The following is a 21,109-nucleotide window of genomic DNA, read 5'->3' on the forward strand; positions in this document are numbered from 1 at the left end:
TGCTTATATAAGCTAGAATAAGGCAATGGATGCAGATCAAAGGAAGGCTGATAAACTCAGCGTGCTCACCTATTCATTTTTCCTTAGCCCACTCACATTGACCCATTTGGAAGCCAAGCCAACATCTTGATGGGATGAAGATCACAGACATTGGGTGAGAGAGTTTTCCCATTTGAGAATTCCACTCTCCATCAAGAGAAAAAGAAGCTCTACTCAAAGAAACTGAAGACAGATCATCTACTTTGTCATTTCACAGCCATTAATATTCAGAATACGCCTACCCCATGATGTTCAAAAAGCTTAGACCTAAAACCACAGGTGTCTTAGAGGGTGTATTTCATAAAAAAATTTTAATCATTAGCAAAAATTTTATTTTACTTTTGCTTACAAAGACTTAACTCCAGCACAACCACCTGAACAGCTTGCTTTCTAAAGATCATTTCTAGTCAGTTTTTAAAAGTCCTTAAACCAACAATTTTATCTGTAAAACCACTCTCACTCCCACCCCTTAGTTGAAAACCAAGACTGGCATTTTCTCAGGTCAGTGACTAGGTAGGTACTCAGTGTGCAGTCTTTTCCATAATTCTGGACTCCTGAGGAAGTTTCATATAAATAAAAGTATTCACGAGCCAAATTTAACAATATTATCAGATAATTATCAATTACTTGATTTTTTTTTTAAACAGTCATCACTGATTTTGAAATACTAAACAAACAACTCTTACGGGAAAAGACTTTAAACTGACTAACATTTTTGATTACTTCATTTTAGTCCATGGCAGCACAGGTTTTCTTCATCCTAAAAACATGACTAAAATACTTCAGGACAGCTCCTATTTGCACACTATTCATTTAATGTGATATGTGGATTTCATATTTCATAGCAAAAATAATAATAGAAAAATGTAAAAACCAGTCAAACTAGAGCTATACAGTTGTACTGAAATGGTACCAATATCAATTCCAGCATTAAGTATTTTTGCAATTCAGCCAAGTTTTGTCCAAAGAAATAAAAATAAGTCATCACTGCCGGCCTGCTTTTCCATTTTCCGTCGTTTCCATTCTGAAATGCAAGACAACAAACCGTAAGGCTTGTTATTGGAAATACAATCAGATTAAGAAAAAAATTCATAGTTAAGTATTTTAATAAATATTTCTAACTTCATTAGTCATCCTGTCTCTCCCTGCCCACAACATACACAATCTTATCTCCTCTTAATACTTTAAGCAGCAATCAGTACATAAAGGGAAGGTTTCTGCAAAGAAACTTTCCAGCAACAACTGCAAAAAAGCTACCCATTATCAACCTCACCAAAAGACAAAAGCCTACGTTCATGTGACTAGAGAATCTACTTCTAAAATTTGAGCTTTAGCAATTTGTTTCAAGGTCTTCATTTTCACCCTTTTTACGCTGATCATTGCCTGCCACCATCTTAAGAGAAGGTTGGTTTGGTTTTTCAGTATTTTTTGGTAAAACATGGACTATCAACCTCATTACAGCACAGCTGTAAATGTGCATATTAGTATCTTTAAAAATGCATACTTACTCATAATAATTCTAATATCCATGAAGAGAAAGGTGCACATAATGTTTGTCACTTATTAAACATTTTATTTAAGATAGTCTAGAGAAAAAACTGCTAGGCACTATGTCTTCTCTAATGCTCAAGAGCAGATCAAACTCAGGCAGTCACCCTTACTTGGGAAAGTATACACCTTCCTTCATTAGGAATACACAGTTGAATCTTATGATTCAACCACCCTATTATCAACAGTATTTTAAAATTAGCCATTCCTTTGGAAGCTAAAGCAAGCAACAGATTGGCACAAGAAATCTCAACTTAGCTATCATTTAACCCCCTGAAGTTTAAGAGTTTTGCTGCAAGGGCAGTCACTAAGGCACAAGGAAGACTATTTATCAGCATTCAGCCTTGCTCAGCACAAAGAACTGAAAATCAAACACTACTGTAGTTCTCCATCAATACAGAGACACAAAGGAATGTATTTATATATTTAATCCTCAAGAGAGCAAGACTCTTTTTAATGCTGTAACTGAAGTATTTCTCCATACAGCATACTGACTACTGCTAAGACATTTGTAGTGATGCATTTGCTGATACAAACCCATTTTCTTCTTTCAGATGTTGATATAGCTCAGCTTTATTGTTGACAGAGTTCAAACGACCAATAAATTCCTGGTGTTTCCTAGAGTTGGCAGTATTAATCCTGTTACTCCATAAAGACAGCAAGGACATTGGCCCTAAAATTGCAAGTAGAAAGAGTCTATGTGATTTAATTTTGGAATTCTTAAACATTACATTATAAAGGCTTAGAAGAAATTACAGACTATGTTAGTACAACATATTAAACCCACTAACATTAAACAACTTTAGAGACTAAATAACTACAAAATATGCAAAGTGGTAACAGCTGAGTAGTTGCTTCATGAGACTGACTGCTTCAAATGCAGCATCTGAACATCAGCTCAGCCACTGCAACAGATAACAGCTCACACTAAGGAAGAGAAGTCAGTGAGAACTGCCTATTCCATCCAACAACTATACTGCTTAGACATGTTTATATTTATTAGTCAGCAGGAGACAATGACTTCTGATACTTGTCCTTAAATAGCATTTCTGACATACAATAGCTCAAATACCACCAGCAGAAATTTGTCCAACCCCCTTGTCAACCCAACTGCCTATCAGACCCACACAGTATATTGATACCCTTCTTTCTACATAGACTTGTTGACGTTAACACATTTATCAAGAATTTCTCAACATTGAGTGTTTAATTAATCCTCACTGACTTAGCTTTAACTCCAAGAAGATTCATCTCATTACTTTAGAAAATACAGACTGATACAACAACTTCTATCTTTAAAAGAAATAATTGGTTGCAATTCTTCTGGTTTACCTTTTGCCTTTTCAACTGTGGGCATTTCATCCATTGTAATAAGAGGCTTTTTGTTGGGTGGCTCAGGAGAATCAGGAGAATCTTTAATAACTTCAGCTTCTGCTAGATCTTCTTTTTCACGATCCAAAAGACCTTTTAACCTTTGAGAGGGAAGGAAAACAGTGAAGCAAAACATGCTAGAGCAGCACATATGATTCTTGACACCATTCTGTACTCGTCAAAGTTATACACAACCCATATGATAAAGTTTCTTTTGACCCTTTGGAATGAGTGAAAACCAATAGGGAAGACTGGCCAAATAGTCCTCTAGATAAAGCCTTAAGTAAAGGGAAGGACCTTAAAAATAATATTTCACTTAGTAGTATTTATATTGTAGTTGAGACAGTTTATCATTCTGAATTTTGAAGGAAAGACTGAGTAACAATGAATACACAAAAATACCACACAGTTTCCTATTACCTTTTCTATGTGAATTCAGACCTATTCTATACCAAATCCCTTTTATCTTAGTCCCCATTTTTGTTCCACATGTGAAAGTAAAAGCAATTGTAGGAATGGATTTGATCACACATAGAAAGGCAAGAAAGGTCATCAACATGGTGAGAATAATGTAGGTGTAAAGGTCCTCCTACCCTGAACAGTCATAGCATGCACAAAACATATGCAAATTAAGCTTAATACCATGGGGGGTTTTTGATCTCTTTAGAATAGTAGTTTGAAAGAGACTGACAGATGCTTACCACTTAGACAATTTACAATAACATGAATTATAGAGAGCAGGTATTTGGACAATCAATCCTGACATTCAACTAAAGAGCCAAGTCAATTTGGATTGTTTATCTACCTGAACACTAAACTATCTACAGCTTGAGAGAAAAATAACTGCCTAAGTTTTTAGTCATGCTTTCTATTTCTGTAACACATTTTAACATCTAATAGGTGGTGTGGTTACAATAAAATCCAACAGCAGCAACTCCTCAAGCTGCAAAGCCCCGCTAAGTGGTCAACAACTTGTCCTAGAAACATACTTCTTGTAAAGTATTTTAATTTGAAAAAGTCTGATAAGCAGGCAGTGTAATCAGATGCCCATTTCCCAAGCTTGGTAATGGTGACTGATCCAAAAACCCTTGGGATTCACACTCACTGGTAGTAAGCCAAGTCTACAAGCACGAACACATCAAACTGAAACCTGCAACTGTTTCATGTCAATTCCTCTCCCCTTTGAAGCAGGGCAGGACAAAAGTTATTATGCTACACTTATTTCACTTTAGAAAACTTACCTTTCTGATTCTTGCCATGGCTTATCCGATTCATAGTCTTTGCCCAACTTCTCTGACTTGTCTTCTTTGTCTTCTCTCTTTCTACCTCGTTTCTTGCGCTCCTCTTCTTCTGGGGGTTTGCTTCTGCAAGCCATCAAACATTCTAAGACGCGCTGGTGTTTATCAGAGTTGTTTATGTGTGCTCGTACAAGGGTCTCCAATTCGTTCCACATAATCCGGTACTGTTCATCTCTAAGCAAGGCCAGAAAAAGGGTATTACATACAGGATTACCTAGATCATTAAACCATTGAATAAATTAAGGTTAAAAAACAGACCTTAAGAAACAACCCCCACCCTGACCCAAAAATAACTCCCAACAATTGTCTTGTCCTCTTGTATTGGAGGTCTATCCACCTGGGATTACCCCATCCTTGAAATTTGAAACCACATTGCACATAACATTTCCCAGTTAACATCAAGAGTTAAGTTTCAGTTGAAACAGACTATACCCACTGAAATAAAATCCTTAATTTCCACAAGATCTCACTGCCAAAAGGCACTTCTGAATCCTCTCAGGTGTTTGCTAACTAAGCAATGCCAGGATATGCAGAGGGCCACTCATGTACTGACATGCAAATTAATTATTTAATTATTTGGATTAAAAAATTTAGAAAGAATTGTACCACAGTACTGTAAATAACTTTCAGTCATGGGCAAATCATCTGTAGTTGCATTTCTTTTCAGTCAGTTCTAGGAAATACAATGCATACATCACAATGACAGATACCAGGATATTCTATGTTTGTTTTCAACATATTTTAAGTAACTATTTCAAAACATTTGACTATTCTAATATAACCCAATTTTAAAGCATTGTTTATTTGTAATATGCTTGTTTTCCTTTTTAGTAATTGTAAATTATTCCACTTTCTGTCCTAGCTTGTATCAATCTCTTCCCTTTCTTGATGACTGTCTTCACTTTCATATTTTTTAACACTCACAACTCTTGGGTAATACAACGATGTATTTTCTTCCTAACATATAGCAATATCAGTACTGTGATAGCCCCTAAATGATGCAGGCAAACTATTCACAGCATTTGTTTTGCTTACACACAGCATTTAGTTTGCTACGTATTACCTTTGGCCAAATTTTAAAAATTTGGTATTAAAACATGCCAATAGAATATTTCTGAAAAAAGTCCAGCATCCACAAAAAGAGATATGCATGTAACCTTTTTGGACCCTTTCCTCTGGTACCAACTGTTGAAATTGGCAGCGGATCATTCTTCCTCTCCATGTCTACCAAATTGTATATTGTTTTTTGACAGTTCAGAACATCCTCATCAGTCATTGCTTCTTTTACAATCACACTGGCTAATGGCACTACCTGTAACACAAAAGTCAACAACAAGAAAATCTGTGTATGCCACAGGAGACAAACAGGAAAAAAAGAAATCAAAGGCAATGGAACCATGGAACAACTCAACAAAACACACACCCTCTTATCCTCAATTTAGTAGTAACTCTGAGCAGGTATAAGCAGATGCACGTTTAGTACAGAGCTCAGATGATATCACATTAAGCTCAAGGTCAGTGCTCTAAAAACAAAACTCACAGGCGAGTAAAACTACTTTACCCATCAGCAATGTAACTATCACGTTCAAATACTCCACCCTATTTAGATGGCATTCCAATAATCTATTGACATTAAATACAGAGTATTCAAGTGAAAATAAAGCTGAAAATAAACTGATTGTGGCAGGAGATTATCATAAAATAGAGTTAATATTTCATCAAGTGGCAAGGTGAAACTTAATCTAGAACAGAATAAAAAGTTACAAACCCCAGGTTACTTACAGCTTGCATGTTGAAGATGGTAGTCTGAGAAATAATCATAGGCCAGTAACGAGTATGTTTCTCTAACTGATCTTTTGCACGTTCCAATGGAATTTGAAGACTTCCATCGATCTTATATCTGGGCTCTAGAAAAGGAGTTAATCGGTTTTCCCTCATAAATTCACCAAAATCCTAATGGTAACCAAACAAGATACAATTAGGCATTTCTCTAACACAGTAACTTTCACTGAATGGGCAAAACAGCATAGTTTTGCTTATCACTAACCATGTACCACCCCCACCACTAAACTTGACCCTAACAACCAGAGCCCTGTTTCTAGCTTTCAGATGTACGTAACTTGGGGTGAACACAAAAATAGTTGTATAAAAATATGGGTCAAAAACTGATGCAAGGTGTTTGATGAGGAAGTCTTCTGCATCTGCAAGGTATTTCATGTATGGTAAGAGATTTGTTACATTTTTCTGGAAGCCACTTCTAACTTGTTTAGAACAGATATAAAACATGTGTTAAAAAAATAAAGGAAAAACCCCAAAATGAGTGACAGCTGATTGTCTGCTCCCTATCCAGGGTTCAAAACCAGCAACTTCATTTTTTCCATTTATTGTACCAACCACTCACACACAATCCATCCTTCTGAAAAATCACAGAATCTGAATCACAGAATGGTAAGGGCTGGAAGGGACCTTTGAAGATCACTTGGTCCAACCCCCCTGCCAAGGCAGGATCACCTAGGGCAGGTTGCACAGGAATGCATCCAGTCGGGTTTTGAAGGTCTCCAGAGGAGACTCCACAACCTTTCTGGGCAGCCTCTTCCAGCATGCAGTCACCCTCACAGTAAAGAAGTTTTTCTTCATGTTGAGGTGGAACTTCCTGTGCTGCAGTTTGTGCCCATTGTCCCTCGTCCTATTGCTGGGCTCTACTGAAAAGAGACTGGCTCCATCCTCCTGACAGCCACCCTTCCCATATTTATAGACATTGATAAGGTCCCCTCTCAGCCTTCTCTTCTCCAGACTAAACAGCCCCAGGTCTCTCAGCCTTTCCTCATACGAGAGATGTTCCAGTCCCTTAGTCATCCTAGTAGTCCTCCGTTGGACTCTCTCCAAAAGTTCCCTGTCTCTCTTGAACTGGGGAGCCCAGAACTGGGCACAATACTCCAGATGAGACATCACCAGTGCAGAGTAGAGGGGGAGGATAACTGCTCTTGACCTGTTGGTCACACTCTTCTTAATGCACCCCAGGATACCATTGACCCTCTTGGCCACCAGGGCACATTGCTGTCCCATGGATAACTTATTGTCTACAATAAGTTATAAGCAAAATAAGCAGGATAGTCCTATGATGTATCCAGCCCACAGAAAAAACTTGCCAAGAAAAATGTTATTCTTAAATCAGAACAAACTTTAAATACTTATAGTGCATAGAAGCAAGTACTTCCTTGACATGGAAAGGATTCTATGAAGCAGGTATAACAATAAGCAGATGTACTACCGTTTACTAAATATGTATCATTTGTACCAAATATGTAACAGTAGTACAAAGAAAATGAGTTTGACCATGCAATCCATTCCAGCTCTCCAGAAAACATACCAACACTTCCTTCACACATCTACTGCACTACATCACTTGTCATCCAAGATAAGCAACAACCTAAAAAAAAGAATCTTACTGTAATCCGGTAGTCAGTGACTCTTCCACCACACCCTTCGCTAATTGATGGGGGATCTTCTAGAATTGATCGCGAGCTGCTCAATACATGCAGAAAAATTTCTCCTCCATGGCTGCTGAGCATGTGACTAATTACTTTAGAGCCAGATTTGCGTGGCTGTTCCAACAAAACAGAACGACCTGTTGGAAGTGAGATCAGTTTCATTAGTTCCTGCATGCTGCAATTTTAAATTAAAAACTACATATACACAATACAGGTTTGTACCTAGCCAGTAAGACCCTGAATCCATTAAAGTTGTGTTTTCACCTAGCTGAATGAGAAACAGCTATCTCCTTTGAGTATTTACCCCATATGTATTTACACAGAACATACTGTCATACACTCTTAAATTTAACAGAGAAAGATCAAAAAGTCTCTCCCCCAGACCAACCAATCACTTTCTCTGTAGGACATTCTTCTTCAGAAAAATACCTATAAGACATTAATATGGTATGTTATGTAAGGACAGTTTGTTATTTTAATTATTACAGATTATATTGTATACATAACCCAGTTGAGAGCTTTCTGAGGCTACCCAGCATCTGCTAAAAATCAGGCATAGAGATAAGGTGCTAATATTTTGCAATAGTTAAGAGTAAGCATTGTGATCAAGTGCACTATCACGTACTGAAAGTAGTGTTTCCTACTAAGTAGCATAAAGTGAAAAGTATTCTACATTTGGATTCATAAAAGAACTACCAGAATTCAATACTTGTCCATTCTTCACATCTTTCCTCCCATCTTCAAGTTTCAAAACCCATTCCATTTGCCTTTGAGTACATTTAACAACTTTCTTCTCTTATTTGTACAAAATGTTAAAATAAACTAGACATTTTTACAGTATATAGACATTTACTGCTATACAAACCTAACGGTGGTAAGTGCTCTATTCATAATATTAACAATTAAAACATTAAATAACTGGCCAAGGACACAAATTTACCATTAAGGAGAAAGTTAGTAAGGCATGAAGAAGGTCTGCTATTTACATCTACTGGTGAAATTCTGTATGCTCCAGTGCAGTAGTGTAATTCTGAAAAATAAGTAAGAAAATTGAGAGCGTAGTTCCACACAGAAAAAACATCCCACAAAAGAAAACAAAGGAGAGGAGCTATTCCACAATCATCAGAACTAGAAAGTCTACCTGTCCCTTGATCTAAAAGACGGCTCCTTTCATCATCTCCTCACAATCATTCCAGTACCCTCAACTCTGAGAGCCTAATACATTCCCAAGCCCTATTTCCAGCAGGACCTCCAGTTCTTTATCTCCTGAGTTATTTCACTGTAGATTCAGCCTCATTTCTCTATGTTTTTGACCTGCTGGCTCAAAAAGTCAATACATCTTGCTGATAGTCTACAGGGTGCATGAACTGAATGGCCAAGTGGTTCCTATGTTACCTCCAATCTTCCCTGTCTTTCAGCTTTACTCAGATTTGGGCAGAGATCACTCCCTTACTCAGATTTGGAAGTTAATACAGAGGGACTAGTCTGATAGTATCACTGCATACATTTAGTTTCCTTACAAAGCTTTTTACTTAGCATTCTAAAGATTACACTGAAGATAGTACTTTGATACTATCCCCACCCCCCCCAAACCAAGAATTAAAACCAAAAAAAAAGAGTCAACATCTCAAACCTGCTATGTTAAGAAAACACCACTGTGGAACTGACAAGGCATACTTGGCACTATGGGAGGGACAAATAATTACTGAACATTGCAGTCGAGGAAGAACTGCATGATACTTAAGAGACTGAAAAAAGCCACAAAGAAAAACATTACTACCCCTCTTACAAACACCACTGATTAGCCAAGATCAGGAGAGCATCGTATGACCATTGGTAAAGCAAGGTGCAGTCAGCAGCAAAGTTTATAGAGCAAAAGGTAAAACCAGCATTAACAAGAAGTGAATTCTCTCCTTGTTCAGATTCTCATCAGCATATAGAGAACTGTGTTCAACACAAGTTAGAATATCAGTTTTGTAAGATACCATGTTACCTACCCACACTATTTGTTCGAGGAGTACACCATTTTAACGTTACAGTTTCTTTAAACGTGCCTTCTCTGCTATTGCTGCCTATATGATTATCACCTGCAGTATAAAGTCAGAAAAAGTGTGTGATCAACTATATTTTCTGTTACAGCAAAAACCTCCAAACTTAAGGTACAAAATATTCATTACATAAGCATATACAAAAATGTAAACTAATTTTTTTAAAAGTTAGATATCTAACTGAAGCAAAAAAGTTATTAGCAGTGGCAGTTGAAAATTAATATTTTAAAATCAGCAGCCCTTGCATATATTTTAAAAGACAAGTCAGTGAACAAAATACTGCAGCTCCAGAGTACATTCCATAGATTCTATTCAACATTTAGAAAATTCTAGATATGTTTTATCTATAATAGGCAATTTTTTCCTTCTAAAATGCTTAGGACTATAAGACAATATCTTTTTTAATTTTCCACACAGAAATCAGAACCCTGAACAAATTTTAGAGCTGATCATATATTGCACATATTCTATCCCAAGGTCAAAATTGAAACTGATCTAAAGGCACATTTGACAAGTTGGGCTTTTGGGGGAAAGAAGTATTTTGGTCTCATCATCCAGTATCTTTGCTATGTCAGATTCAAACTGATCATCTCTCAACATGGTTTACTGGCCATAGATGTTTTATTATTAGAATACTTCTATACAAATTCTCACTGATAACTGGTCTGGCAAAAACCACCTGAAGGCCTTTAAAACAGACAGTAACAATACCCCTTTAATACATCTAATTACATTTCTACTAGTGAGTTTTGCAATTCTCCACAATGTTTGACTCACATTATCTCAGGAAAGAATTAACTGAGTTTTGCGTGAAGTTTCAGAATCACAGTAGCACAGTCACTTAATATGCTCAAATCCACAATAATTGGGAGGAATGAGACATACATCAACATGCAACATTGTATGTAATATATTAGGGTTTGGTCTAATCTTTCATATAATTTTTCTTTTATTCCACAAGACATTTACTCAAGAGACTTGTTTGACTTGCTTATTAATCATGCAGGTAACTTGCAAACGTTGATTTTTCCATTAAATTAAAATAACCAGAATCCTTTTAGAAAATCTCTCAGAATATCTAAAGGGCCAAACTTACTTCATCTAAAAATTCTCTAGCAACATTTTGCAGAAGTAAGATCAATGTAACTGAATTCCTGTTTTCCTAGCAGCAGAGCTATTACAGCTGAAAGATTTAGTTAAAAAAAGAAACCAAAATTTCCAGGATTTAAGAACAGACTTTCCTCTCAAAGTTCTGATGGAAAAAATTTGAAGAGGAATTGCAGTTGGAGTTTGCTTTTGGTTTTTACTAGCAGACTTATTCCTTGAGCCAATAGGTGTTAGAAAACTATTTCTAAGTCCTTCCAATAAAGTTTCATGCTTTCAACACAGTAACACAAGTTCAGTTAAGTCTGAATTCGTTACTGTAACATCCTATTCTTTTTCCTCAATCTTTTATCATACACTCCATTAAAATAGGGAGCACAGTACTTCTAGATGATAATGAGGAGTTAGCTCCTTTTCCTCAAAGTAATGGTAAACACCTTAAGAGAAAAAAGCAGCACAAATTCCCTAAAATGGCTACTTATGGACCACATGATTCCAAACTTCAGAAAAGAAATATCCACTCTTTATTAAATAACTGACAAAAATAACTCATTTGTCAAATTCTTCACTTCTAAGAAGTTAAACCACAACCAACTTTCTAATATGCTTTAAAGCTATGTAATATAGTTTCAGATAGTAAAACAAGTATCTATAGCCTGTATCTAAATACAGGTATTCTGCACACATAGTAAATCAGACTAAGCTTTTAATGGTACTGAATCATATAACAGAAGTTACAGCCAATGCAGTAAGAGAAAACAAAACATACACAAGCCTTTAAAAGCTTCAAATGAGACTTCAGCACTGAAGAGGCATACAGTCTAAGTATTCCATAACACACCAGCACAGGCTAAGAGTTTTTTCACTGCTTGGCTTTGCTTTGAATTCTACGAATACATAATTTTTAGCCTGACTTACCAGAATTTTACATCAAGCACTCTTTCCTGAACAAAATAGTTTTGCGTAAGGCTTACTGTTGTGTTTTTCTAACCTCATTTGAGTCATTAAAAAGTCACCTGAGAGGAATACTAGGTAATAATTCCAAATTTACAAAAAGGATATTAGGTATTTCAAATACAAGAAAGTTCAAAAGCCAAATAACTATTGTCTTTTCCAAAGCAATTACTGTCATAAACAGGCCTATGGGATGTAAATGTCATCAACTATTGTTATTTAGCAGCCAGATTTAAAGTTCAATTGTGCAAGGAATAATTTTCCACAAATACCCACAAGAGGTACTTTCTTTCACAAACTCACTGCACAGCTGGTCTCATCCACTTTTTATATCTGAATAAGTGGACATGCCCCTCAAATCTCACACAAATCCTGAACATGTGAAACTGTCTGATGAATTTGACCTGTTTTTTCATTGTTATATCCTTATTACTACATTAAAATATGCCAGTAATGACTAGAACTCCAATGCCAACATTACAAATCAAGTTCTTGGATTGTAAGGAATGACTAAAAATACACTAACCATTCCTGAAATTTACATCAATTTGAAGCTCGCAATCTTTCTTTTTGAATATTTCTGGTAGGCTGATCAAAAGTCATCTTTAGAGGACTATTTCTACTTACCACTCTTTAAGAAGTCAACATGTGCCTCTTTGTGATGAAGAAGCTCCACATCATAGTTGGCTGATGTGTTAGCATGTTGTTCTTCCTTTAAAAAGAGAAAGGTAGAAAGAATAAATATAATTCTTTCAGCTAGAGGTCATTGTTTTCATAAATGAATGGTTCTACATTTACCTTTAACTCCAGAAGAAAACAAAAAGTCTCCAAAGGGCTTCAGACAACAACAGGATTAGCAATGTTGAGGAAAGTGTTTGCTCTCTGACCTGTTTAAAGATGCAGCTGCTTTTCCTCTTTTTCCTTTTTTGAAACCCTATGGTTTCCTTTTTATGCAAATGTCATGACAGGGTGCATAGTGTAAAATATAGGTAAAACTATGCTTAACTACTTGTTTAAATTAGTGAAGTTAAGGAAGCCTACAACATATTGAATACCACCAGCATTTAAACTTGCTAAGCAGCAACAAATAGTCACTGCAGACTAGATCAGCAATTACTTTCTATAACTAAAAATTTCAAGAATCCAAACCAAAAAACACACTTTGAAATTATAATTTCCTTGCACTTAAGATATACAAGAAGTGTACTTGCAACTGCAAGTTTATAATTAAAAAAATTGATGTTTGTAAAGAGGACACTGCATCTTTGAACAGCTGCAGAGGACTAGCAAAAACAGAACAGTAACCTTGGTAATTTATTCCAAGTAAAAAAACATCCAAAAAACCACAGAGAACCCAACATAGTCTATTACTATAAGGACAAAGGCAGAAGGGAAAGGCATACCAGCAGCACACAGGTCAGAAAGTTACAGACAAGGTATTTGCAAACTTAAGTAACATTTATGCCATGACCCATGTCTAAGTTTCATTAAAGCTGTGAAAATATTCTAGTTTCATATTTTAACTTATAAAATCCATACAATATTGACAGTTTTCAAAGATACAAGTAATGATTGACAGTATTAGAACTTGATGAATTTTTTAAATCAAGAAGGGTTATCTGCCCCTGCCATATTTGTTTGGTTTGAAGACTGACACTTCTGTTTCAGTTGTCTCTTGCTGCCTGATCAGAAAATTACTGTAAACTTAATACTTGAAATTCTTAGTTGCACTGATTTCCTGCCAGTAGTGATAAAAAAATATTAAAAATAGGGACAACTTTGAACAGAAGATGTTTAATATCTATCTTAACTAGATGTATCTCCCACACCCCTGTTTCTGGCTTATGGATCTTCAAACTGGAAAACCTACTGGAAAACCTTTAGTCAAAAATGGGCTACTAGTTACAAACACCTTTATGTTGGGTGGGCATGGTAATGAAACAGAGGAAAAAGAGACTCACTATGCCACTATAATGCACAAGGGTCAAGAATATCTAACACAACTAGAAAAAGACAAAAGAATCACAGACAAAGTAATCTGAGGTAAATAAGATTGTATTTACATAAAATACAAACAGAACTGAAACAACACTTGTATTGCGACATCAAAAATTGAGATTCAGCAATACAACATTTTGTACTGTGATCCTTCTTTACTTTTTTCCCCCTTTATTTTTACTAACCTGGTCACAGACATTGAATGTGGGCTAATAAAGAAACAAAACAGAAAATATGACATGGAGAGAAAAACAATGTAAAAATTCAATTAAAATAAACAGTAAAAGTTTTCAAACAAATTTAGAAGTGATGCAGCTAGTTATCGCAAAGCTATACACACAACATTACCTTCATAGGAATGTTAGTTATTGTGGTTGAAGCCAGATCAAAGTGCTGTTGTACTAAAACATTCAGTTTTGTAGCCAAATGCCGTCCCGCACGGACACTGTGCACTTCACTGGTTAAAACAGGTGAAAGCTAAAATAAATTGACATAGAGTATATAGTATTAATGGATTAGACTCTAGTATCATGTAACAGTATTATTCATTTGAAACACTAAAACAAAGACATTTATACTGCTAAATTTGAGGGAAAATAACCACCCAAAAAACCCACACAGTGGGAAACTAAGAAGGAAGAAGCAAAAATTATTTCTCACTCAGTATTTTGCAGGTTATGCCAGTTATTATGGTTGCAGCTGCTACAAACTGTCAAAAAATTAGAAGTGTGCTAAAAAACTTGAGTCATTAATTGTTAATAGGAAGAGTTAGTATCACAACAAGGGGAAGAAATCCTCTTAATAGCAGCTCTGGGGCTCATTTTTCACTCTTTTACCTGCTGAATAACAGGAACAAAGTAATTTTTATATACCTACTTGTAAACGCATCATATATACACAAGGGAAACAAACACAAGCCATAAGATGCCTTTGATTTTTCCCTAGCTAACAAGGACATTGGTTTTAGGCTTTTGAAAAAAACAAAAAATGATAAAGACTGTCTTCAGAGTAGTCAATTTATTCTATTCTGTTCATACTTTATTTTTCAGCAAAACTACAAAAGGGTTTTGTAGAAAAGAATCTCAGGAAGGTAGCTATTACAGTCCTCCTTATTCATGAAATAGTATGCAGGACTACATGCCTTTCATGTTAAGACTTTTTCTCATGGCTTTTTCTTACAGACAGCACATTAAAATACTGAGCAGAGATGACTGATGAAGAGTAGACTACATTAATAAAATATTTTGTACATACTTTGTTTCAAACAACCACTAAGCATACAAGTCCAAAGAGCATATGTGCTTGTTACCAAACAACTGAGATATTAATATATAGAGCAATTACTTCAATGCATCCCTTCACCTTTTCATAAAATAATCTTTAGAAGTACCTGTAGGGTACTTTGAGTATTTGATGAACTTCAAGCATATTCTACATTCCTACAATACATTACCCTTTTACTTGGAAGCAGATATGCCTTCCAAGGCTTTTCATTAAAAGGCATCTGTCTGCTAACACTGGAACAACAAAATGTATACACAAAAGCTCATTTTGGTTTCATGAGAAAACCATTCAACCAAAAGGCTAAAAAATGCTAACATGTTAGTCTGGATAACATGGAACACATAGTGCTAAACAATATCCACACCACTCAGTAACAGGTATTTGGGAAAACAGGGCTTGTGCTAACTAGCAGCTTATGCTCGAACAGCAGTGAAAGTTACTCAGTTAACCTATTCAACACACCATGTAATTGATGGTTTTACACTGCGTTCCTAAATGTGCATTTCCTTCTCAAAAAATCCAAACCAAAGACTATCATTCTATGGCATTAACAGGCTTACTTAACCAAAAAAATGAAACAAGAGTTATTAATGAAAGAAATTTAAGTAACAAAATTACAACAGGCAATACCACATATGCACAAAAACTACAGAACAAAAAGACAAAGCATACACTTTAGATGGCAACTTTTCAAAGAACTATCACCTGTACTTTTTCCTACACCTTACCAGAGGCTCAAAACATTATTGCTGAATACTTAATTTGCACTGTCTATTTTGAGTCTGACATGGTTCCTAATCCTTGGATAGATTTTCTCATTTTAAGCTCCTTACCTCTTTTTTAGGACGATCTGAAACAAGGCTTTCTTCACCAACTGGGTAAGTGTGGATTAAGACCAATTCACATTTCTGAATCTGCATTAAACTTAAAAATAAAAACATTCTATTTAGCCTACAGTGTTGCAGACTATCTCCTACAAATTAGATCAATTGTCCCAAGATTCATCTGATCTCCAGAACACAGAATCATAAATATGTATTACAACATACATGTTTCAGAAAGCATTCTGTAGAAACTAGGTTACATCCATGTTTTTCAAAAGCACTTCAAAATAAGTTTTTAATCAGAATATTTAAAAAGTATAACATTTCTAGCTCTTCAGATGCTATAGTGTCTTCAGATGCACTGTGTTTCTTTTTGGACTTATCAATGGAATAGATCCTGCTGTGATCTGTTCAGCTTCATTCAACTGAAAATTGAAACTACATCGGATTTGTGTCTCCCAGGTGTGCACAGGTATTACTAAGGGGATTCCGGTGAACATGACAACAACCACCCAAATAGCATGCTTATCTCCTAATGCAGTTGGAAATTTGGAGAGATCAAGACATTGTTGCACATCTCTACCTACAGGAATGAGACCACTTTTCTGTCTTTAGAGTGGATGTAGAACCCAATTCAATGGGGCAGTATCCCTTATACATACATAAAGCTGCAATTGCAGCAGGTAAATAGCAGAAGCAGGAGTGTCCTATATTTAAGTGCCTAAGGAGCAACCAAGAACAGGATCTCCACCCACTATACACTTTAAGGCAATACATAGTCCCTGGGCCAAACAGTTCACTGTATAATTAGACAAAACACATGGTAGAAAAATGACATCTCAGACGAGATGTAACCTGTATTTCAAGAGATTCCTTTATCTCAAGGGAAGTGTCAGGCAACATAATAATTTAGAAATTAAAAACTAGTTTCAAAGTAGTTAGCTGTTTTAGTCAAAGAAAGATGAATGTAAAATTAATACAGTGTTATCAAGACAAAATGCATCAGATGCATTACTGATTACATATATACAGTATATAACAAGGCACAGTTATGTGTCTCATTTTGGAGCAAGATGTAGAAGGTAGCAACCTAAAGAAATACCATCCTATAAGGATAAAGGATGATACTGAAAAGCTAATTATTATACACCAGCTCTAAGTTAACAATATCATGATTTGGCACATTCTATTTCACACCAGCATTCATTCAAACAGTTCATCAGAATAAGTTTTAAGTGACAAAAACACATCTGTATTTCATAGAGGATACAACAGGTGCACACAGAATAAGAGAAACTACCTTTGTAAAAAGTATACTCACTGATCTGAATTAGCTGCAAGCTTGTTATGCTCGTGAATGGTTTCCTGAACACAATCCTCAAGCATCCGAACATGACTGTCACTAGGAAGAAATTTTATGATTTTTTTTAGTGCAGAATAATCAATCCTGTTCAAAGCAACATACTACTAAGTGCTCTCCTATTTCAAGTGGGAAACTTCTGGTTTGTTACTCTAACAGACCTCCATAAATGAAACCTTTAATAAGGCAAGAAATGATTTAATAAAGAAAACAAAAAAGCTATCTACTTAGGGCACTAATTCATGACAATAAAAAAAACGTCTAAAAAAGCATGAAATAACTTTTTTAAAATGGTAGAAGCAGATTATAATACAAACCTTTTCGCATTAGTAATACAGATTATTCTTCCTCTGTTTCCAACACGTTCCGCATTCTCCATGAGCATGGTTCGAGCCTCATGCTGGTATTCTGTTATTTTGCAGAGCGCTTCAACTGCTGCAACCAGACCATGAAGTATGCTGCAGCACTCTGGATCTGCCCGAGGATTAGGTGGCCCAACAGCTGCTAATGCTGCCATCAACTAGTTAAAAAGAAATACATTATTGAAAATTACTTTCTAGGCATTTGTTAAAATGATCAGTTAAGAGAAAATTCATCATCGTAACTTATTTTACATGCAAATTAATATTGTTTAGAGAAAACCAGAGTGAAGACCATTATAAGTTGCCAGCCTTCTAGAAAACATTTGGCCCTAAATTACTCTTTGCAATTAATTTATTAATTGTTACTAAGCCTTGAGAATATTATATTCTCATTTATTACAGAAAAATACATGGCTATAATAACAAGCTATATCCGATACCTGAAAGAAATTGTAACATTATCAGTTGCCAACTGCTTTTATTTTCTGAGAATTTGGAAATTCAGTTCCTCCAAGTAAATTCAAAGTAAATTCAGCACATTCAGTATGAAACAAAACAAGTGCAAAGAGACTATTTACAATATTTTTTTTAAACAGTTTATTTGCCTGTCAGGCAAATGTAAAAAAACAAACTAAATTTAAAATTCAAGTATCAAATTACAGAAGAAACACATAGGTTATTTCTTCAAAATGTTTATTTTAATATGCAACTCTATACTGGATTCTTTTTAAATTATGTGAGGCTGCCTATAGAATAGTCCAGCCTCACAGGCTACTTAAAGTTCTGTTACACAATAATTTCAGACCAGATGCACCAACATTTTAATTAAGTAAATTTATTTCAGATTGAACATAGTAAGCAGCTGCTATTTACTCCAATTAAACTAGACTTACAAAAGAACAGTTACAAAGCATACCTCCTGCAAGTTCTGATCTTCTTGTGTCCAAGAATTCAAGACATGAGCCCCAGAATCACTCACAATGAAATTCACCTGAAAGGATCAAAAAAGCACATGTAAGATAACAACCATTATGGCTACTTCCCCAAATCCAGACAAACATGAACTACACCTCTTCTGATACTTTGGAGATATGTTCAATGACAAACCAAACTAAAAATGAGACAACAAAACCACAAAAAAGCATCCTCTTCAGCTATATTCAGTTACACCTTTAGGAACATTATGATTAACAACTTCTTACTCTAACTATTTACATTTTTAAGCCACTAAATCTCTACACCAATTAGGTAATATTTTCAGTAGAAGAGATATAAAGTGAATTCTAATACTGCAATATTGCAAATCATTCTGCCACAGTAGATCACAGGGGCAAATACCTAGCAAGATTTAATAAACAACATTGCAAAATAAGTTCTAAAGATGACAAAAAAGTCAACAGGAAGCACACCTTCTATCTTAATTTTGGTTTCTCATACCACACAAGCTCCAGTTCAGCCACCTGATTCAAATCCATTAAGCATACACTTGATACAACCCCATAATGGGACTTGACTGTATATTAAATGCTCTAAACCAGAGTTTAAATTAAACATTCGTTGTCTGAGAACGAGGACATGCGATCCATTGAGGCAGTGTGGCTGACATGCATTAAATCACTGAACTACCGCCAGTATTTGTTAGTGCCCAGCCTCTGCCTCAGCTGCTGCCTGACACAGCCAGTATTCCACCATCACTATTTTGTGCCAATATCACTGGCACAGGCTTAACTTCCATGGTTATAGCCTACTGAAACCAATTTAAATAGCTATAAAGCATATCAACAGCACAAAGAATTTTTTATATAATAAATTATATATGATCTTTTAATCTAACCAACACCAATGATATTAAAACACTTCATTACAACATCCTTTATACTATCAAGTATCATACGCCGTGTGCCTAGAACTTACCAGTTTTTTGAAAGGAAAAATATCATACATTATTCTACAGTACTCCATGGATGATTCCACTGAACAGGTCCATAGCGATTTTGATATGGGTGCTAGAGGTATAATTCCTTGGGTCCGATTCTTTACTAACATATCGAATTCAACATGTTGTCTGCAGGATTCTGCCATATATGGGCAGTGATCCACAACAAAAACAGTTTTATGAGACTCAGAAAAGATTTTCATTTTCTTCCTAAAAGAAACAGATACTAAAATTAGAAAGAAATTATAGAAGGGAAAAAAAAAAATCACATCACAGGATTACTGTGCAGTTTATATAGTATAAAATTATCTCACTAGAACATATTAGTTGTAAAGATGTTACCTCTTAAGAGTATTTTGATTCCATATTGCATAATTAGTTCTTACAAAACTTTTAAGCTTTTGAAAAAACTAAAAAATATCAATTTTAAGAATATAATTACATGGAGACAAATACCCTCTGGAACTCTTATTTCATGCATTTAGTATACTAGATTTCTAATCAGAAGAAACTATTTTTTCTCAAGAGGAAAAAAATACAGAAAATGTGAACATATACTGTTGAAACGGAAACAACAACGTTACCCTCCTCAGTTTTCTAATAAAAAGAAAACTTAAGAAAAAAGTATGGAACATGCTTCCTATTTAAAACTTATTTACTAAAATAAGCAACTATACAGACCTTGAAGTAGCTTTTAAGACTTTTAAGTAGATTTTCAGCCTTCATTTGCTAGATACATCTTTCTGTTTTTAAATTAATATTTGCATCTGCACTTTTATCTCTCATTGACAGACACACCAAGTCTGAAATCACAATGTAAATGTTCCTTATGCAGCAAGAATCACAGGAGCACCCTTTGCATTCTTCCCAAATACGAAGCCAGAGAACTCTGCATTGAGTTGTGGTGCATTTTCCCATTTCACGTCAGTAAGAATGGGTTTTTACACTGGAAGAAGTACTTTTGAAGCAACTACGTCAGATCCTTGTGTTAGGGTGGACACTGTAATTTGGGGACCCAAACTACAGAGGAAAATTAAGCTTAGGCTAGTGCTACTTAGACCAAATTAATCTCTAAACACTCGTCTCATATCAAACTCATTCAACTCCTGGATGTTTTCATAACATTCCTAGTGCAAAAATCTATTTCGTCCACGCAAACGCCGCTGAATTACAGAGTACAGAAAAGCAAGAAATATATACCCAGGCCATTTAAAAACCTAAAATATTAAAACAACGAGGAGTTGCCCAAGTCAGACGGCAGCACCTCACTCTGGGGGGGGCAGGTTTCGCCCCCGCCAACGGCTACAGCTTCCAGGGCACACCCTACACTCCCTGCGGCAGAAGTCAAGGTCGGCCCAGCGCCGCGGGCCCGGCCCAAGAACCGGCAAATCCTTCCTTTAGCCTGGCCGAGAGCCCGAGGGGCCGGGGAAGCCGAGCTGGCTCCTCGACGGCTGGCAGGAGGGCCGCAGGCGACCGGCGGGGTCCGGAGGCG

The 21,109-nt window shown here is 35.8% G+C and overlaps 1 protein-coding gene across 1 annotated transcript; it reads right to left on the reverse strand.

Annotated features, from left to right (window-relative positions):
• Positions 1–666: 666 nt before the first annotated feature.
• ASUN (asunder spermatogenesis regulator) lies at positions 667–19,823 on the reverse strand. The gene is made up of 16 exons (XM_010292117.1): positions 19,596–19,823; positions 18,598–18,672; positions 17,637–17,839; positions 17,281–17,361; positions 15,969–16,059; positions 14,200–14,328; positions 12,481–12,565; positions 9,745–9,834; positions 8,688–8,777; positions 7,706–7,884; positions 6,039–6,209; positions 5,414–5,568; positions 4,200–4,430; positions 2,920–3,059; positions 2,125–2,260; positions 667–1,063 (listed from the first exon to the last, which is right to left on the reverse strand). The coding sequence occupies exons 1-16, from the start codon at positions 19,818–19,820 to the stop codon at positions 1,024–1,026; spliced, it is 2,121 nt and encodes a 706-aa protein (XP_010290419.1). The 5' UTR covers positions 19,821–19,823; the 3' UTR covers positions 667–1,023.
• Positions 19,824–21,109: the final 1,286 nt, after the last annotated feature.

This window comes from Phaethon lepturus, unplaced genomic scaffold (assembly GCF_000687285.1).
Source record: "Phaethon lepturus isolate BGI_N335 unplaced genomic scaffold, ASM68728v1 scaffold3768, whole genome shotgun sequence".
Classification (NCBI taxonomy): Eukaryota; Metazoa; Chordata; class Aves; order Phaethontiformes; family Phaethontidae; genus Phaethon; species Phaethon lepturus.

Bases quoted from the DNA above. Each gene is read 5' to 3' on its own strand.
- ASUN (XM_010292117.1), bottom strand. From the start codon at position 19,820: ATGAAAATCTTTTCTGAGTCTCATAAAACTGTTTTTGTTGTGGATCAC. The intron at 9,835-12,480 runs GTAAGTAGAAAT...TTTATACTGCAG, and splicing joins TGTTGACTTCTTAAAGAGTG to GTGATAATCATATAGGCAGC. The intron at 3,060-4,199 runs GTAAGTTTTCTA...TCCCTCTCAAAG, and splicing joins CCATGGCAAGAATCAGAAAG to GTTAAAAGGTCTTTTGGATC.